Source organism: Thermobia domestica, chromosome 9, assembly GCF_964235325.1.
Source record: "Thermobia domestica chromosome 9, izTheDome1.hap1.1, whole genome shotgun sequence".
Taxonomy (NCBI): domain Eukaryota; kingdom Metazoa; phylum Arthropoda; class Insecta; order Zygentoma; family Lepismatidae; genus Thermobia; species Thermobia domestica.
The window spans coordinates 123552547-123573168 of NC_137462.1; the positions used below are offsets into that span (position 1 = coordinate 123552547).

The 20622-nt window shown below is 34.9% G+C and overlaps 1 protein-coding gene across 1 annotated transcript; it reads right to left on the reverse strand.

The window, feature by feature from the left end:
- Positions 1-1971: 1971 nt before the first annotated feature.
- Positions 1972-18957, reverse strand: LOC145694083 (uncharacterized). The gene is made up of 3 exons (XM_081770213.1): positions 18852-18957; positions 15145-15380; positions 1972-2086 (listed from the first exon to the last, which is right to left on the reverse strand). Exons 1-2 carry the CDS (start codon positions 18936-18938, stop codon positions 15159-15161), a joined length of 309 nt encoding a protein of 102 aa, XP_081626339.1. The 5' UTR covers positions 18939-18957; the 3' UTR covers positions 1972-2086; positions 15145-15158.
- Between the last annotated feature and the right edge of the window lie 1665 nt (positions 18958-20622).

Below are 20622 nucleotides of genomic sequence, written 5' to 3' on the forward strand. Positions count from 1 at the left end.
GATTTAGCAATGAATAGTACTATGTGTACGTGAAGACCATTATAATATAACTAAGAATATGCACTGAAAGAAAGATTACTGTGTAAGTTAAGAATAAGGATTTCAAAAACATGGCCTACAATTTAAAGTAAAATCTTTTCATTCATAAATGAAAGGAATTCGTTTATGAAGATGCCAAATATATAGAGTAAAAAAGCTGTTAAACTAGCTTAACATCATTCAAAGAGCTCTACAGAAACCGAAATAAATGACAGCCTAACGGTGCCGGGTCCAGCTCAGCTAAATTTTCGCAATTTCTAATGGGTATTTAAAGATATATGCGGTCTAGTGTTGTCAGCATATTAAACGACAAGTTGACTAATTCCGGCCGTTTCTTTTGAATTCCTAGTTCCACTTGTGCTAATTGTCGATAGTAGAGGACTGAGTCTAACTTTCTGCACCGCGACAGCAGTTTGTGGTGCTTGTTGCCCTTCCAATCCTACTAAACGCACAGTACAATTTTCATGGGTGTCAGTGTAGGCTTTGCGACAGACTATGAAGTTTCTCCTCGCTTCGAATCACGACCTTTTTGCACATTGCTGTCGTAGGTTACCCGCTTTTCATAATTCGTGATTAAGCGCTTCTGAAATTGCTCGAGGATCGTTACGTTTCGGTAGAGATTCGCAGATAGAAATTCTAGTAAATGTTTTTAAAGTCAGATCGTATGCTATCCAAACGTTGAGTTTTTTTATATCAGCTTTCTCTAAATGATTTAACACTATTTAGTGACAATTATTTAGGTCCTTGGCAATGTCATGACTATTTACATGCCGGTCTTGGTTGACTTTTGCAAGAAAATCATCCACTTCTGTTGTGATTGGTCGCCCACTACGAGAAGCATCATAAACATGATTTTTTTTAGAACAAAAGCGAATGAACCTAATTTTGGTTCTTGCTTTTGATATTATACCTTGCCAGTAAACAACACAAATTTATTTACAAACCTGCGCGGCATTTGCATCTTTATCGAAATAAAATTGTAACGCGGTTTTGCCGCTACATTTTCATGGCACAATATCTTATGTCTAATTATAAGTACTCCAATACATTTTGTACATCTACAAGCTTCAACTGTCAGCAGTCAAATGACGTTAAACTTGATTCGCTGCAACCCATATAGCATGACATTTGGTACACTAAATACATCTCATGCGCTAAAAGCTCAATACTTTTTGACTACCTAATATTTAATAAAAAAAATAATGTGTAATAGTTATCCATAACTTTGAGCTTTATCTCTATGGTCATTTCACCATTATCATCTATCTGTTTATTACCACTTCCCTTAGCCTATTGCATAACTTTTAACGTTAAACTAATAATATAATAATAATAATAATAATAATAATAATAATAATAATAATAATAATAATAATAATAATAATAATATGATATGAATCTGTCAATTAGGGTATGTCTCATCTTTTGATTTTCTTTTTGTTTATGTGGTAATAAAATTGTAGAATGTGTTCCTGGGAAAAGTTATGGGATTGAAAAGTATACGGTACGTGCTTACTGATTGGGGCTTTAATTACGATTGACTGTAAAGGATTTTCAACCAGGTCTGTACCGTAAATACCAAATCAAACTTAATGAAGTACCCCGCAACATACTTCTTGAAGTATGTCCACAAAAGAATGTTATGCATGTGTGGCTTGTCTCGAGATTCTACCACTTTCGTCATTTCACCATTATCATATATCTGATCATTACCACTTCCCTTAGCCTCATTGCATAACTGTTTGACGTTAAACTTATGATAATAATAATAATAATAATAATAATAATAATAATAATAATAATAATAATAATAATAATATGATATAAATCTTACGAATTACACAACAGTTTGCTTTGTTAGTTTTTCACTTACAGAATTGTTTCTCCCAAACAAAGGAATGATAGATAAATAAAGAATTGAAAACACAAGGATGCTGATTAATTATGTTTATTATGTATTTTAAATTTGGTCATCGGTCGAACAATGTCTGAAGAGGAAGTTCTGAAATCGGTTCTGTGGAATGGGTTTCCCACTGATGATTTACCTCTGAAATAATAATAAAAACATTTTCAATTAACAATGTATGAAAATAAACACACACAAAATCTAAATGATTTGTATGTCATCATCATTATAGGCAGGTCACTTGCTGTAACTAAGAAGCTTTCATGCACCATGGTCTAGCAGAGGTAAAGAGGAATTTCTGTTAATGTAAAATTTAAAGTCTAAGTTCGTCTCCTCATAATGTATGTTTTATATAGTAAAATTTTAATTTTGGAAACAAATTTACTTAAAGTTCATATCGTTAGATTTTGGAACTTATTATCGAATTGTACACCTTGTCTCAAAAAGGTTGAGCGCATTCTTTATTGGTGTTTTGAGGCAAAAATTTTCTAAGTCCAGCTTCGGGTATCTTCGGGAAAAAATAAGCCAGGTTCGAACCTCCGAGCCAGCCTTTGCAATCGGGAAAAAGTTTGCAGATGTGTTTTTCTTCTTTTAAATATAATAAGACTTGTTACCAAGTGTTTAAGAAAGCAACATTGATTGAAATACTTAATGATACAATATTTCGAAACCTTTTATTAATGTCACCATATGCTTGCTTATCATTTAGCTCTCCATACGTAATGGAACATTTAAATACGTTAAAGAATCTTTCCATATGTAAAAGAATGCTCAAAATTAAGAAATAGAACATAATTATCGCCTGAGTACTAAAATAAAAGTCAAAGTAGAACAGAAACAGCGTTTGTAATGGATATGAATGTCATAATTATCTTGAGATTCGTTATACAACGCTAGAAGCTTAGTTCTGGAAGTTCTTGTGTTAGCTCATTGGTAAGCTGTCGGATTTCAAATCATAAGGTTGTGAGTTCGATCCCCCTCTGGGTCAATACTTTTTTTTAAATTATATTTTCCGCAATGCATGAAAAATTATATAAAATAATTACATTAAAATACATAAGTTGTTTATATATAACATAATCATTGCAGAACATAGTAATTATTATGTTTAAAATATAACATCTGAGATAATTTTCACAGTAGGTCGGTATTATATATGAGAATGTTAAATACAAGTTAGGAAAATCGTTTAATAGCAATAAATAAGTTATGTAGTGTATTTATTTGCAGCTATTTGTCATACAGATTTAACTTCTCAATATTCTCATTACAGTATGTTATTTATATTCGTGAAATGCAGTATATTCCTACTGATATAGAAAATGTATAAACAGAGTATCCAAAGTCGTATCCTGCTTCAAGACACATAACTTTTCCCGATCCCCTTAACGTCACGGGAAGAAACACAAATTCTCTTTAGAACGGAATGTCGTTACTTAGAGTCTTATTCGAATACGTTGAATATGCTTTTGTGTATTCATCTCTCTCTCTCTCTCTCTCTTTCGCTTTGTTTATGTGTGTGTGTGTTGCGGAATATCTTAAGTTGAATACAACATTTGCAAAGTATATGAGCATCATTGTCATCGAATACCAGAAATTGAAAGTCGTGTTTCTTCAGGTTGGGTTTGCGAGTTCATGTTAGCTCACTGGTAGAGTACGGACTTGCCACTGAAGAGGTCTTGAGTTCAAAGCCTACAGCTAATTATCATTTTTTTGTTAGTAGGATTGCACAGAAATCGGATACAAGGAGTGGTTTACTTCTACAAATATTTTCAGAAGCGTTTAGGTAGCCCTGAAAAGGGCTGTTTTCGGGAGTTAAGGCGGGGGCATTAATATTGTGTCCAAGACCCTTCTGAATTTATTACACGCTCCATTCTTCTGGGCATGGAATCTATTACATGGGTGACAAATCTATCTCCTTCCCCTACCTCCAGCCATGCTTCGGAAACAAGATGCCACAGGTCATCCTGAGTTCTTGATGGATCTGCCTCAGGCCAACTTTCCCTTAGAGTACGCTTCACTTCTGCCCACATATTTTCCATGAGATTGAGGTCTGCTCCACGAGGCGGCCAGTCGATTAAATCAATCTCAGGGTGCCCTGCGAACCATTCCTGAACCACATGGGAAGTATGTATTGGCGACTGGTATTGCTGGAACTGAATTACACCATCAGGCTGAAATACTCGTACAGATGGCACCATGATATTACTGATAATGTCTAAGTACTGAGCATTGTCCAGATGTCCTTCAATTCTATGAAGCTGTCCTGCTCCGCGACTGGAAATCCAACTCCAACATAAAATAGATGCATGGCCACTGCGATTGCAAGCAGCCACATATCCATGGTCATTTCGGGTGCCTCTCGGACGATACACAAAACGGCGTCCCTCCTTTGATGTTGTGAATATGGATTCATCTGAGAAAACTAAGTTTTCCCAATTGAGACCCACATTCGCCTGTGCAAACGCGAGACGGTAAATTTTGTGGTCGTCTGAGAGTTTTTCCTTCACGGCAGCAACACGGCCACGTAACCCAGCATGACGAAGCCTTCGCAGAGCTGTATGCTTACTACCAGGAAAGAGAGAAGCTTCCCTTAGCTGTCTAGACGTACTTAGTGGGTCTAACCGGGCTTAGTTTACTAATCTCGCATCTTGAGCTTCGGTTGACACATGCGGACGACCAGGAGATCGTAAATTACCAGCCTGACCTGTAGCACCATATTTCCGAATCCATCGCCTTCCTGTAGAGGCCGGGACACCTACTCGCCTGCTAGCTGCAGTTGCAGAATAACCTTCCAACTCCCATAAAGTAATTACTGCTGTACGTCTATCCATAGTTACCAATGTTCTGAGCTGTGAGAAGGAAGCAATAGGTAAAAGCTAGTACCTGACGTGTGATTGGTTACTTGCACGACACGCCTATTGTGGGGAACAGCGTTGCCAGATCTAGCATAATGATGCTAGATCTAGCATAATTTGCATGTCTCTAGCATCTAGCATCTTGCTTTTAGCATCCTGCCCAAATCTAGCACAATTTCAGCAAGTTATCAAAAAGCCGTAAAACCTGGAGATGAGAAAGAAGTTGGTCGTGGGAAGAAAAAGAACGGCAGAAATGGGGTCTAGGTCAAAACCCCCACAGCCAAAACCCCCACACTCAAGAAATGTCAAAACACCCACACAAACGGTCATAACCCCCACACAAATGGACAAATCTCCCAAACGAACGAACGGTCAAAACCCCCACACGATCGGTCATAACCCCCACACAAATGGACAAATCTCCCAAACGCACGAACGGTCAAAACCCCCACAGCCAAAACCCCCACACTCAAGAAATGTCAAAACGCCCACACAATAGGTCATAACCCCCACACAAATGGACAAAACAGCCACACATAGCAACGGTCATAATCCCCACATAAATGGACAAAACTCCCACACAAATGGTCAAAACTCCCACATGCAGAAATTGTCACAACTGCCACACAAATGGACAAAACCCCCACTAAATCGGACAAATCCCCCACACTCTGAAATGATCCTCATTCCACGTCTTTGTTGTGGCTCTTTATGACGCCCAAGAAGAATAGTTGCAACATCAGTTTAATTGGAATAAAAAAAATTATTAAAAACTACAAGGGCAATACATGCAACCAGGATCATTTCAGAGTGTGGGAGATTTGTCCGATTGTGTGGGCGTTTTGTCCATTTGTGTGGCATTGTGACTATTTCTGCATGTGGGACTTTTGTCCATTTGTGTGGGGGTTTTGTCCATTTATGTGGGGATTGTGACCGTTGCTATGTGTGGCTGTTTTGTCCATTTATGTGGGCGTTATGACCGTTGGAGGTTATGACCGACTACCAGTGTGGGGGTTTTGGCTGTGGGGGTTATGACCGTTCGTGTATTTGGGAGATTTGTCCATTTGTGTGGGGGTTATGACCGTTTGTGTGGGCGTTTTGACATTTCTTGAGTTTGGGGGTTTTGGCTGTGGGGGTTTTGACCGGTTCCCCAGAAATGTATCCTCTTCCATTGATTCATACACTCGGTAAACCATACAGGCAGTCTTATTTTCCGAAGTAAGTTCGGAACGGCTCTGGGTTTTTTTTTCTTTTGTGGCTCCACCCAGGGTTTTCTAATCCTTTAACTCCGAGGCATGGGCGGAGCTATGGGGGCCATTCTCCCTACAACTTTTTGACAACTTCACCATCTTTATTTCTGACTTTATGATCATATTTATACCTGAAATGACAGCTCCGAGACCGACCAAAAATCTGCCCCCCCCCCAGCAGACGATTCCCAACTCCGCTTATGCTGCGAAGTAATTTTCTTTCAAAATATGTAAACAAAAACTTTGCATTCATTTATACCATATATACGCCATTGAGTCTGGCAACGACTGCAGTAATTTAGTTGAGTTAAAATTTTGGTGCGTGAAGTATTGAGTTCTATCCATGCATTCTTGCTCTCTGTGTATTTTAAGTTACGTTATCGTATCTCAACTTCGTTTTTTTTTTAACTCCTGAATTAGTAATTATGAGGATCTAGCATAATTTGACCGAATCTAGCATAAGTTCAATCAGGTTTTGGAATAATTCCGAGCTGTGAGTCTGACAACGCTGGTGGCGAACGACTTGGTCAACGACTCGCGAAAGAAATCTGAAAATGGTGCGCCGTAATAATAATATTAAAAATAGTTTTTATAAAGGAATATTAATACATACGAAAAGCTGTTTAAAGAATGAATTGTTATACTGACTTTACACGTATAAAAACATATACCATATACCAAACAGATTGAGCGATATGATGATAGCTGTTTCGAGACGAACACTTTCGAAGTTCAACTTCGGGTATCTTAGGAAAACAGTAAACTAAAGCTGCTGGTTCGAACCTCCAAAGCCAACCTTAGTAATCGGGAAAAGATGTACAGATATGTTTTTCCTTCTGTTAAATATAATAAGACATGTTGAAATGGTATTAAGTGTAGAAAAAAGTAACATTTATTGAAATACTTAATGATACAATATTTCGAGACTATGTATTCACACTCTCGTTTCGTCATTGTGATTTCCATACGGAAAAGAGCATTTACGTATGAGCTGAGTTATATTTCAGAAGCAGCTTCCGAAAAGTGGTACACCACCGAGCGTTTAAATCGTGAGTTCGATACCCGTTCAGGTGAGATTCTTTTATGATATTTTACTTTCCTCAATGCATGAAAATTATGTAAAATAGTTACATTACAATTCATCAGTTGTATATATATTTTCATATCATCAGTTGTATATATGAGTTGAATATATATATTCATATCATCAGTTGTATATATCAGTTGAATATGTATATTCATATCATTTCACGACATAAGTAATTCTTATCTTTAAAATATAACATCTGAGGTATTCACAGAACGTCGGTGTGTTATGTGTGAATATTGAATACAAATTTAAAAAATCGTGTAATAGCAATAAATAAGTTATGTAATGTATTTGTTTGCAGCTACTTTCATCGCAGATAACTTCTCAATATTCGCATTACAGCATTTAGATAGAGCATATCGAAAATCGGATCGTGGTTCAAGACAAAAAACTAGCTAGCCCCAAACTGTCACGTAAGAAATTCACGAATCGCAAAAGTAAAGTGAAGACATTGAGAGCGGTAATTCTTTAATCGCTCTCTCTCAACTCTCTCTTATCTGCATTTATACATATAAAAGTGTATGTATGTATGTTCCATCATAGCTCATGTATGCCTAGAGCAGGGTTTCTCAACCTGGGAGTCGCGGCCCCTAGGGGATCGCGAAGATAGGCGGAAGAGATAAATATACTTATAATCTAAAACCAGAAATTATTTTTAAATATTATTTTTAATTTTGTTCTGATAGGCATACTTTTATTTTTTATACACACTGTAAAGAACAATAAAAAATAAGTCTACTAAACATTTTCAAAGGGTGTAGAATTCGTGTTACTATTCGGTTCAAAGTCTCTTGTCGTCGCGAATTCTGTCGAGAAATTTGAAGCTTAAAATATACAAAACGATAATCATGCCTGTTGTTCTGTATGGTTGCGAAACATGGTCGCTTACTCTGAGGGAAGAACATAGACTGAAAGTATTTGAGAACAAGATCCTTAGACGAATATTCGGACCCAAGAGGAACGGGAATGGGGAATGTCGGAAACTTCATAACGAGGAACTACATAATTTATACGGGTACCCAACATTGTTAGGGTCGTCAAGTCTAGGGAGGCCTAGGTGGGCAGGTCATGTAGCTAGAATGGAAGAAAGTAGAAACGCTTTCAAAGTCTTGACTGGAAGACCAAACGGAAAACGACCATTAGGAAGACCTAGGCGCAGATGGGAGGACAATATTAAGATGGATCTCGCTGAGATAAGAATACAAAGTAGAAACTGGATCCAATTGGCTAAGGATAGAAGTCAGTGTAGAGCTTTTGTGAACGCGGCATTGAACCTCCGGGTTCCATAGGCCATAGAGTTAGTTAGTAGAGTTGTTTAAAAATGAATTTAAATCAAAGAGGTATGATATAAAACTAATGAGAACTGTATATAAAAATACTAGAAAAATACATATGAAACAAAACCTGCACATTGAAATACAATTAAAATTAAAACCTAATGAAATACCTAAGCATGGTGTAATTTCACTAGTGCAGCAATGCCCGGTTCAATCTTCATGACGAACATTATCAAGCCATTTTCAACTGATAAGCGATTTCTTATCTTTGTTTTAATGTTTACCATAAAAAAAAAAAAAAACACACACACACACTTTCGCACAAGTACGATATAGCCAATGGAATTATTACTTTTAAAGCAGCAATCACCAGACCAGGATATTCTTCTCTCCTCATCAGGCAGAACTTGTCCAAGTCTTCGTTACAGAAAACCAGTTGCAAAGACTTGTCGCATGATCATTCTATTATTTGGTGAAGAAGTTGTGGGCTTAGATCGGATACGTTAAACTCCGATCATTGAAGAGTTTAACATCCATCTTGAACCAGCACCTTCGTCTTTGGGAATATAGATATTACAGTTACTGTATCCACTGTCAGTGCCGGGCGCCGAAAAAAGGGACCACATTTCGGAGGAAGTGTGTTACTCATGTTAGGAAAGTGCATGTGCACATGTGTAAAATAGAAGGAAAAACGCAATAAAATGTGCTCAAAATTAAGGAAAGGTAGGGTTTATTTTGAAAATGTTATTGAGCTTCGTGCCAACCATGGTGGCGCTTCGTAGCTAGTCTGTCGACGTCACTCATATATACGGTGACATCGTACTATACTCTCGCCCCGGGCAATGATTTTCCATGGCACTGTTCATTATAAACAAAAAAATGGATTCTACTATTATAGAAATAGGTATGTTAAAAATCCCACACAAGCTTATTATAAAACAAATTATAAAAGGGTCGCTGGCAAGAGCGTGTGATAAAAGGGGATCGTGATAGGAATTAGATTGAGAACCACTGGCCTAGAGTAATTTTAACCACATTTCTTATAGTTTCAAAAAGAAAGCTGTCGGGTTACCTATGGTGAATGGGAGGGGGATACATATAAAAGATTGCTAGAAAATGATAGATATTAGATTCAGTTTTCGGGGTCGTTTAGATAAATAGTGAGACTTTCAATTTTGCTTAACTCCGATTAAGCTCTCATTAGTAGGGATGGGCACGAACGACTTTTCTTTGAAACTCGACTCGACTCGAAACAGACATCTTTGAGGTCTACTCTTGGACTCGGCGCGAAAAATATCTTCCAACTCGACTCGGATTAGAGTCGAGTCGAACCAAAACGAGCCAAATCCTGTGTGTAGTCCTACCTAGACAATACATAGACAATAATTATTCTATCATCAATTATACTACTGTTACTACAAATAATAATAATAATAATAATAATAATAATAATAATAATAATAATAATAATAATAATAATAATAATAATAATAATAATAATAATAATAATAATATGACAACACCGTGTACAAACATGAACGATAGATGGTTAGTAAAGGAATACTAAAAGCTAGTTGACTGCCGACGTCGGTAGTCATGAAGTCTACAAGGCAAGGACATCGTTCATTACCCTAAGCTGTAAGCGTCGGTGGACTACAGATGGTCAACTATTAACCTCTCGCCAGAAATTGGTGGCCCCGCAGCGACGATCCGTGATGGCCCAAGTTCCATTTTGAAAACTTTACTACCAGCGGCAGAGACGCGATGAAACGCCAACGAACCACAAAATTACTCTCCCAAAATATGTTAAAATGCCTATATGTGTGATTTGTTTATATTTAGGTGAATCAAAAAAACACAAAACAAATACCCCGGGGTGGACGCGAACTATCAATATTACGATTACTAGGCACGTGTTCTTCTGACTTCCCCACGGAAACAATCATAAAAAGCTTGGTTGTTGAAGGATAAATCATTGACGTCTTAATTTAGCCAATCAGACAAACCCCTACATCTCGAGTTCTAGGAGGTGATACCGTGAACCGTTTCAGATTTATTGCTTTCTGGTGGAGTACTATCCATGCGCAAAATTTGAGCATAATAGCCGACATGCATCTTCGGTGCCTCTTATCTTTAGTACAATTTTAACCAGAGATGCTGTGGGTCAATGAAAATTTGATCCACGACCCACCATGACCCACTATCACCCACCGCCCAAATGACCCATTGGCCCACTCTGACCCATCAACCATCGTGATCCACTCTGACCCACCACCAACTATGAACCACTCTGAACCATTGCGACCAACTCCGACCCACCAAAACCCACCGACATCAACTCTGACCGATGACCCACGTCCTCCTCTCCATTGACTAAAGAGATTACACTTGTAATAAAACAAGACTGTGAAATTATCACTTATCGGAGTTTGAATTTCTACCGTCATTGGCTCAAGCACCTCTTTGTTACAATACTGGTGGGTCTGACCTTTACGATATATAATGGCAAAGTGTTTCTCATCTTCCGAATTAAAATGAATTTAAATTTATCATATGTAATTATTTCTTTGTTGCCTTACAGACACATTTCAGTAGAAAATAGGGTGAAATTTAAAAGTTTCGAATCAAGGAAAAGTAAACCAACGTAAAAAAAAAAAAAAAAAAAAAAGAGAGAGAGAGAGAGAAACTAATTTTCTATATAATTAAGCATGCCGTACTAATTGAAAATGCCCATGTAATTAAGTTTAGAATACAAATTTTATGGCCATTTTTCTCTAACTTTATGGCTTGATTGCCTTATGCTCGGAACGCTCCATATATTAAACACCAGCTTCAGCAATTATAAATAGAAAGCAGTGGGTATAAAATTCTAAAAGAACTTTAGTTTGCATTACTCAATTTTTTTCTCAACTAATATCAATCGTTTTCGATTATTTTTACAAATCAACCCACTACCAATTTCCAATATATAGAAAATGCACCCCCGTCCCCCCGCTCATAAAAGACAATTTTAAAAAATGCCAGGGCATATTCTCTTTATTTTTAATAAAGAGTTATATGCTGAATTTCAGCTCTCAGTTGAATGGCTTGTGAGATACTAACTTTTTCGCAAAAATTCGGACTTCTACTTCTCCTAAGGATATGTATTATAATGAAAGTGACACGCGTATGATAACTTCCCAGTTGGGATTGGAGCCTGATTATATACCAAACGTCAATTCATTTGACTTTGCAATTTGACCGTGATGATTACGCAGACATAGTTACTTTCAATTTTTTATGATACATATCCTTATTTCATATGTTACAGATGATTCAAAAATATTTTTTCAAGCAGTTAGCTCCTCTAGAATCTCACAGGCTGCATCCCAAAATCCAACTCCTACTATCCTATGAGAATCCAAAAGTGACTGAACTTTTTTTATTAGGAACAAATGACAAAAGAAAAATGGAGATCTTGAAAGTAAAATGTAGAAAAGATCGGTGCCCCCAATAACTACATATTTCTCCGCCCCTTCATTCCGAACTTAAAAATAAAACTTAATTCGAATATGGTTAATTAGTGAATTTATTACAGCTAAATTCCACTCACTACATGCTACAGCTACAACTATGTAACAAAAAATAACAACTGTGAAACATGTTCTGAATTACTATTACATTTCTTACGCTATTATCTATATATATAAAAGAGAACGTACAAAATTTTGTCCGCTCATCACGCTAATACGGCTGAACCAATTTCTTTCATTTTTGGGGGGTTATTAGGATTTGGACCCTAGATGGTTTTTATCATATCACTTTAATTTTTAATTACCAGTGTCTTGAGATAATTGACCATTCAAGTGTCCATAACGTACAAATCCTTTGTTATTAGTTCATCATAGGTAAAAATAAACGTATTTATATGCAACCCGCATGACCGTGTCACTCGGCGGGTTAACATAAATGACAGGCGATATACAGCGGAAAATAGCTTGAATCTTCTGTTTAAAATTTTTTAATTGATTTGCTTATTTTTACAGACACTTTTACAATATGCCAGCACCGGGATGACCGCAGCGAAGCGGGGCGGGTTAACATAAATGACAGGCGATATAATGTTAAGATTTACTGCAATCTTCTATGGTTTTTATCATATCACTTGAAAGCGAAAAAGTAAAAATTATCTAAGTAACAAAGTTTATTGCGTTCCGGGGTGACCGCAGCGAAGCGGGGTGAACGCTGCTAGTTAAACATATTAGAATAGTAAAAGAGGATTGTTCCTGAAATAGTATATTTGCTCATGATTTTTAACTTTTTCATACGGAAAAAAAATAAAATATTATTCAAGTTTTAAAATTTGCACTCTGCAAATATGTTGCCCTCTAGGCAATGGGACTAATGTGGACTAATGGGAAATGCTGCACTGTTAGCGGCGCTGAAAACTTACGATTCGATTCTAATATCGGTTGATTTCGATATCTTTATGTCGCTACGTAACCACCCTGGGTGCTAATGGAAGCTTAATTGCACTTGAATTGAAAGTAGAGCTATTCACCTAAGCGACCACGAAACTATGGATTCGATACTAATATCGACCCGTTTCTAGCATTTTTGATATTTATCCCGACAGTACTCTTTTTCCAGACTGTAAGAAATATAGTTAAAATTGCTCTAGATATATCAGAATTATGTTGAAACACACACATAAATCCACTTTTATATTCTGTATAAATAGAGAGTGAGCGAGCGAGGGAGCGAGAGAGGGCGACTCAAGGCATCACTACTTCCACATTGCAAAAGCATATATCAGGAATTGAATTGAAAATCTATGTAAAGACTTTCTGCTGTGGCATGCTTCATAAGGACAATTCCAGTCTGCTCACGTGACCTTTGGGGTTCATGAATTTTTTTGCGAGCGTTCCGACTTTGGATTCTCTGTTTATACCCTCTGTTTATGCATCGAATAACTTTTCAAGAACATAAATGACATTCTGCATTATGAATGTTGAGAATTATTCTCTATATGCCAAATAGCTGCAGATAAATACACTACATGATTTATTTATTGCTATTGAACGAGTTTCTTAACTTGTATTTACATCCTCATATATAATACCGACCTACTGTGAAAATTATCTCAGATGTTATATTTTAAACATAATAATTACTATGTTCTGCAATGATTATGTTATATATAAACAACTTATGTATTTTAATGTAATTATTTTATATAATTTTTCATGCATTGCGGAAAATATAATTTTAAAAAAAAGTATTGACCCAGAGGGGGATCGAACTCACAACCTTATGATTTGAAATCCGACAGCTTACCAATGAGCTAACACAAGAACTTCCAGAACTAAGCTTCTAGCGTTGTATAACGAATCTCAAGATAATTATGACATTCATATCCATTACAAACGCTGTTTCTGTTCTACTTTGACTTTTATTTTAGTACTCAGGCGATAATTATGTTCTATTTCTTAATTTTGAGCATTCTTTTACATATGGAAAGATTCTTTAACGTATTTAAATGTTCCATTACGTATGGAGAGCTAAATGATAAGCAAGCATATGGTGACATTAATAAAAGGTTTCGAAATATTGTATCATTAAGTATTTCAATCAATGTTGCTTTCTTAAACACTTGGTAACAAGTCTTATTATATTTAAAAGAAGAAAAACACATCTGCAAACTTTTTCCCGATTGCAAAGGCTGGCTTGGAGGTTCGAACCTGGCTTACTTTTTCCCGAAGATACCCGAAGCTGGACTTAGAAAATTTTTGCCTCAAAACACCAATAAAGAATGCGCTCAACCTTTTTGAGACAAGGTGTACATTGCTTATCACGATATATAATAATTAATATATCTATAGCGTTCCAGAACGTACATAAGCGATGAACAGAAACTGACAAAAAAAAAAAAAAAAAAAAAAAGAAAAGAAATAATTTTTGGAAGCAAGCCATCCGGGCATATTCAAGTACTAACAGTATTCACATGATGAAATAAAAAAAAATCCTTGAAAAAACAAACAAACAAAAAAACCCACCTAAAACTGGCCGGACGGAAACTTTAGTTCCATCACCTCTCGACTTCTTGGGGAAAATAATTACAATATTCGTCAAAGTACAATTATTTGAGTTTAAATGCTGCTAAGCTTCGTTATTCCAGAATAAAATACATAGAGGTCTATATTACATGTTTTTGATTTTTACAATGCTTGGATATAAAATAAATTATTAATATAAATTCTCTAATCATAATAAATATTAATTTTAACATTTATACTTCTCTCTGGAACAAGTTCTAATAGTTCTGTAGAATGTATACGTTGAATAAAATCATTGAAAGTGAAACTACTAAATACTTTATAACTAGCAGAGGTAAAGGGGAATTTCTCTTGACATAAAATTTAAAACCTAAGTTTATCTCCTCGTAATATATTCCTCATATTGTAAAAGTTTAAATTTCGAAGCAAATATAGTACAACTTAACCAAATAGTGAGATGCTTGATGCAAATTAGGAGAGTATAGTGTAACGATTTCAATAAACATTTTGAAAACATTTAAACGATTTCGTTTATTAAAAATCGTGTCAGCAACCTTAGCATAATTCTAATGTACGTATATTTGACTGTACAAAGATGGTCAGGATCCTATCAAAACTTTAGTCCCTGTTTATTAATATTAATGGAAAGTATTTTACCAGGTTTGTAATATGGGTAGTTAATTGCTCACCAGTAATAGGACGATTAGCCGTAGAATCCACCAAGTCCATAACCACCGATACCTCCGTATCCAATGCGTCCAAGTCCGTATCCACCAATACCTCCGTATCCAATACCTCCTAGTCCGTATCCTCCATAGCCTAGACCGTATCCACCATAGCCTAGACCAAGGCCAATAGCTCTCTTGTCTCTGGCAGATTCTTCAGCAAAAGAAAGAGCCACGAGGGCGAAGAGGGCGAGAAGAGCCTGAAATATGTATTAAAGTTTATTTGAACGCTTTTTCATTCTCATACTAATACTCAAGAATATTTGTAATTTCTCATTTCAAATTTCAACTTTTCTGGTTTTTGCTTATTCGTTCAACAAATAAGGGTTCCCTACAAACGAATTAAGGCTGCCTTGTGTCGAAAGGGGATCTTGAAAAAAGAAGTTCCGTCTTGGAAAGTGTTCCTGTATCTCTGTGTCGTCTATAATAAACGTATATAGAAAGTGCATTGCCAATTTCCACAATAATCACCAATAATAGTGAGAAGAATGACAATCTCAAAGAAAGTGCAGTTTATGTTTAAAAGTACCATTTTATCATTTAACTGATTAAACTTGGGTTAAAACCGAGAAATACCTCAGTTGTGCACTGAGAAAAATCCGTTATCCGGACAAATATACGGAATCCTTATGTTTACTACGGACATCAGTACAGAAAATACGTTTCCATATGCTACATATTTTTCCCGCTTAGATGTTACATCATGCTGTTACAGGATGTATGACATATGTATGTCTTCCATATATTACATACATATACGTATGTTCATACGCCCATCTGTATGTGAGATCCTGAATGTCTCTAGACAGTTCTCTCATTCGTACGGAAAGTATGTTTATTCGGAACACTGGTACCGCATTGTTACGTATGCCACATATATTTTGTCAGTGTGAAGGCATACCGAAGCATTTGAATCTTAAACATTTCGATTGTGAAGTAACATCTCACAGTCGTTTTCTCCATTTTCCTCCTTTAGAAGCGAAATTTTCACAAACGCTAAAACACGCATTTTTTGCGTTAATATGCAGAGTTTCATCTTACCAAGTTTCTGAGATACTTTATAGATGGCAGAAATATGAAGTCCCTATTCCCCTCTTAGAATACACATTTCAATCAAAATGAGGTGATAGAAACCCAGATTGGTCCAGATACAATAGTTTACGATTTGTTTCGTATGATTTAGACGTTTTCTCATATTGGACGTTCTATGAATAGAAAATCGTAAATTAAATTATTATTGCAATTTTCGCCCTTCCCTCTTTTTGGAAGCGTAATTTTCCAAAATTCTAAAACATGTTTTACTTATTCAATGAGAAATTCACATGACTAGTTTAATCTTCCTAACCTGAGTACTCCTGAGATATCCTATTTTTGGCAAACAACTTGAATATTATTCAACCGTATTTTACTCAAAATGAAATATAAAACCTAGATGGATCTAAACTCTAACTACAGTACAAGGTGGCCCAAAAGTAGGTATAAATCGTTGCATTGATCTAGTATAACTTTCAAGTTTATTGGTTCATTTGCTTCGGCTGTTCCGAGCTTAAGTTATAAGTAAAAGAACATTAAAAACAAATAATAAGGAAATTAAGTCCACCAAATGGATAACAATAAGAAATGATATAAAATACAATGAGCTGATCAGTACGGTACTGTATATCTACTTTTGAACGACCCTATATGACTCCTATTTAACTAATTGCTCGCAATTTTTTTCTTAAATGAATGTTCACTAAATAGAAATTTAGTATGAAGGAAGTGGCATCATAAAAAGTGTTACACTAAGATTTATAATATGACGTTATAATATTTTAACACTTTTCTGTTTTCTAAACAGTACCTCTAAATGATTTTGATTTATAACATTACAGAGTATTATTTTTAAAAAATAGTGTATTTAAATAAACATGTAAAATATCTCGCTTCAAACAGATTAATAAATAAGAAAGCATTGCATTTAACCTATTGTTTTTAAAAATGTGTACACCGTAAGTGTTTTCATCTTTCCAAGACTGAAATACACCGTTCTGAAACCCCGAGCAAAGTTTATGAAATATATTCAGGTAAATACAGTGGAGTCTTTCTAATTCGAAGTGCAAGGGGATACGAAAATATTGAATTATCCAAAAATATACACTGTTAAATACCTAAAATCAAGCGGGCAAAACTATTGTGTTTTCAACTAAAAAAAGTAATAGCGTACAATGTACTTGATCTTCAAGAGAGCATATTATTTGGATGATACAATACCACAAACAAACGACGTTTACTCGAACATGAATTAAGCTATACATACCATGGAGAACATACTTAAGCACAGTACCACATATAGGACTAATAAATTTAATTATCCGGTTTCAAAGAAGTTTGTGAACTTCGTTAGATTTGATTTAAGCGTTTTTACACGGTCAACAAAACTTTCAGTTTCATTTACTGCGTGAGGATACATTACTATTAAAATTCGGTTTACTTTCAGTATATCTGAATTTTTCAACTATTTCTGTTCAGATTTTCAACAACTTCAAATGAGATTGGCACAGGTTACCTTTTTTCTTCATCACCTATCTTGTCTTCTTTATCTTTTTCATCATCAGATAGATTTGTTTTAATATCACTCTTCCATACTGTTGGTTATAGGTGACTAGAAAGCAATTGAAATTGCGTTCTTCTGTTTGCATTCTGTCCATTGCACTGTACTACTTTGAATTCTCCAAACAGGAGGGTCGAAAATTATATTTACCTATGATCTTTTACCATTGTTTTCAGAACAGTTTTCAAAGGGAATAAACTTCTGTTCGAATTACCCAAGTTCGAATTAATGAGAGTCTGCTGTACTAACAAAATCTGAAGAAAACGAATTGCTAACTTGAATATTATTATCACTTATTGATAATATCATAATATTGACACTAGGTTTGGTCTATAATTATCGAAATACCTATATACAAGTGGGATTTTTCTATTCTAGTAAATATGTTGTGTCGTGAGCGAGGTAAAAACTGCACATCAGTTGTATGTTCTCTTTACTAATAATGTTCGTTCAACACTTTTTATCATTAAGCACAGGTTTAAATACTTTACTAAAATAGTTGTCCATAAATACAATTTTAAATGCATTATATATGTCCATAACGTTAAATTTCGGGTACAAATTAATCTTTTCTTTAAGTGCAGGAAGATAAGATCGGTTGTATACTGTATGTTGAAAAAAACTAAAACGATTTGTATTGAAGAGGCAATATACAACATCTATTTCAGTTTTACATTCAAAGATTACTACTGTTAAAAAACCACGGAATTCAGTTAGTACTTACACGTAATTGAATAGTTAATGTGGTCCTGTCTTTGGTTTGCGTAGTGCCGGGTTTGATTTCTGCTTGGTGGTCAGAATTTATCACGTTCACCAGCATTGATAAATATGTGAAGTTCTTGAAGTATGGGGATTAGTGAAAAATAGAATTACCACAGATGAGACTTAAAGAACATATTATCCTTCATGGATGTATAGTCATGTGGTTTAGTTTATGCAAGAGAAACCAAATGAACGAAGAATACGGACTTTAAAGAGAATAGTACTTTTACACCCTGATCTTGAATATTCGTCTGTTGTACATTTGACTGAAATTAAGTAAAATCGTTAATAAGCAAAAGTATAATATTATACTTACGAAGATCTTCATTTTGTAGGTGAATGTAGTTATGATGTCAAATAATTGATACTTCTTGTATCCTCTATTGGACTTATATATAGGCATTCGCGCTCATACATGTACGATGACCCCTCTTCCAAAAAGGAAAACTGCATATATAATTATAACTTTCCAGGATATTCAAATGCATTTCTCTTGTTGCTCTTAATTGGAAAGCTTTTTGCGTATGTCCTGCAAATTTTAATTAAGTTGTGAATTATCAGTTTTTGACCTTGTAATGAATATATAATAATTACAAAGTAACATGAGGGGATTTCTCCTGTTTCGTCTTCCGGAAGGAATTCGATCATTTTTTTAAAAAAAGAATATGCTATTTTAGAAGAAATTTATTAGCATTGTACGACAATTGAATTAAAATCTTATGATTATTGAATGTGAGATATAATCTAAAACATTGAAACACTGTTGAATACAACATTGATTACCTTTACGTAAATTAATTTATTTGTGTTATATTCATTTAAAACAAAATATTATCAGTTATTTTTTATACGTCTTTAAGTGATATGCTAATTCGGTTCAATGAAACGGGAAATGAAATCATTCTTTCAGTTTTCATACCAGTGTTATTATTATTATTATTATTATTATTATTATTATTATTATTATTATTATTATTAATAATAATAATAATAATGTTATTATTATTTAAAAATAATTTTGCTGTGAGAGTTTCGAGTAACCAATAACTTCACACATTTCTTTCATGATTTTCATACTCGTAGTTGTGAGTTCAAGATCTATATTCACTGTTGATTTAAATACAGTATCTAAATGTCCTACAGTTTTATCTCAGTTGTTTAGTCCACAGTCAGTATTGCCTCAGAGTTGGTTTTATCTCAAATTCAAACGAAGTAAATCTCGTAATTGCGTTAATTTCCTGTATAAAGGTGATAAATGTAACTAAATGATAATTGAAGAATTGGGAAAATAAAGGTAATGGAACGAATATATTTAATACACTTTACAGCTATAATGTTTACCACTAGCTTACATGGTTTACGATCGAACTAATATGTCTGCTTGCTAGTGATACATACAGTAAACTTTCGACAACCTGGTGTTTGGGGTCCCGGGTTCAAACTCTGCTCCGCCAAGTGAACTTTGTGGTGGACAAACACCGTGTGCGTGGGTTTCCTCGGGGTTCTCCCGTTTCCTCCCACTTTCTTTATTCCATCATTTCATTCATCTCTCATCATCACCGTCTTCTTTAGCCTAACCGGCATAAACGTGGGACGTAAAACTCAAAAATTTCATTTCATTTTCATTTCGACAACCTGATCCAAAGAAAAAGATCCGTTATAAAATGAGGCAATAAATTTCTTCAACTATCTACTCGACTTCTAACGCTTTCATAAAAACACGACTTTTCCCAGGAGAAAGAGTTATCTATCAGGGACTTTTTTTTTCAAAAAACTATAAAATGTAACTTACGAATCTTTTATGGCTATCTTTTCACATTTGTGTAATAATTTATTAATGAGGTATAAACCAAGTTAAACATATACTTATTTTTTGAGAATTAGGCCTCCGTTTTACATTAATGTTTTGTTTGTTTCAAAATTGTATCTATGTGCAGTGTACTTATTCACATTTTATAGTTCCTGCTATTATAAGTTAGACATGATTAAAAATCTCTGAAAATGTGAACAAATAGTTTTATTCTTGAACTTACTTTTTTTGTAATAAATTTTTAAAAATACAATACAATATTTAACAAACATTTTCA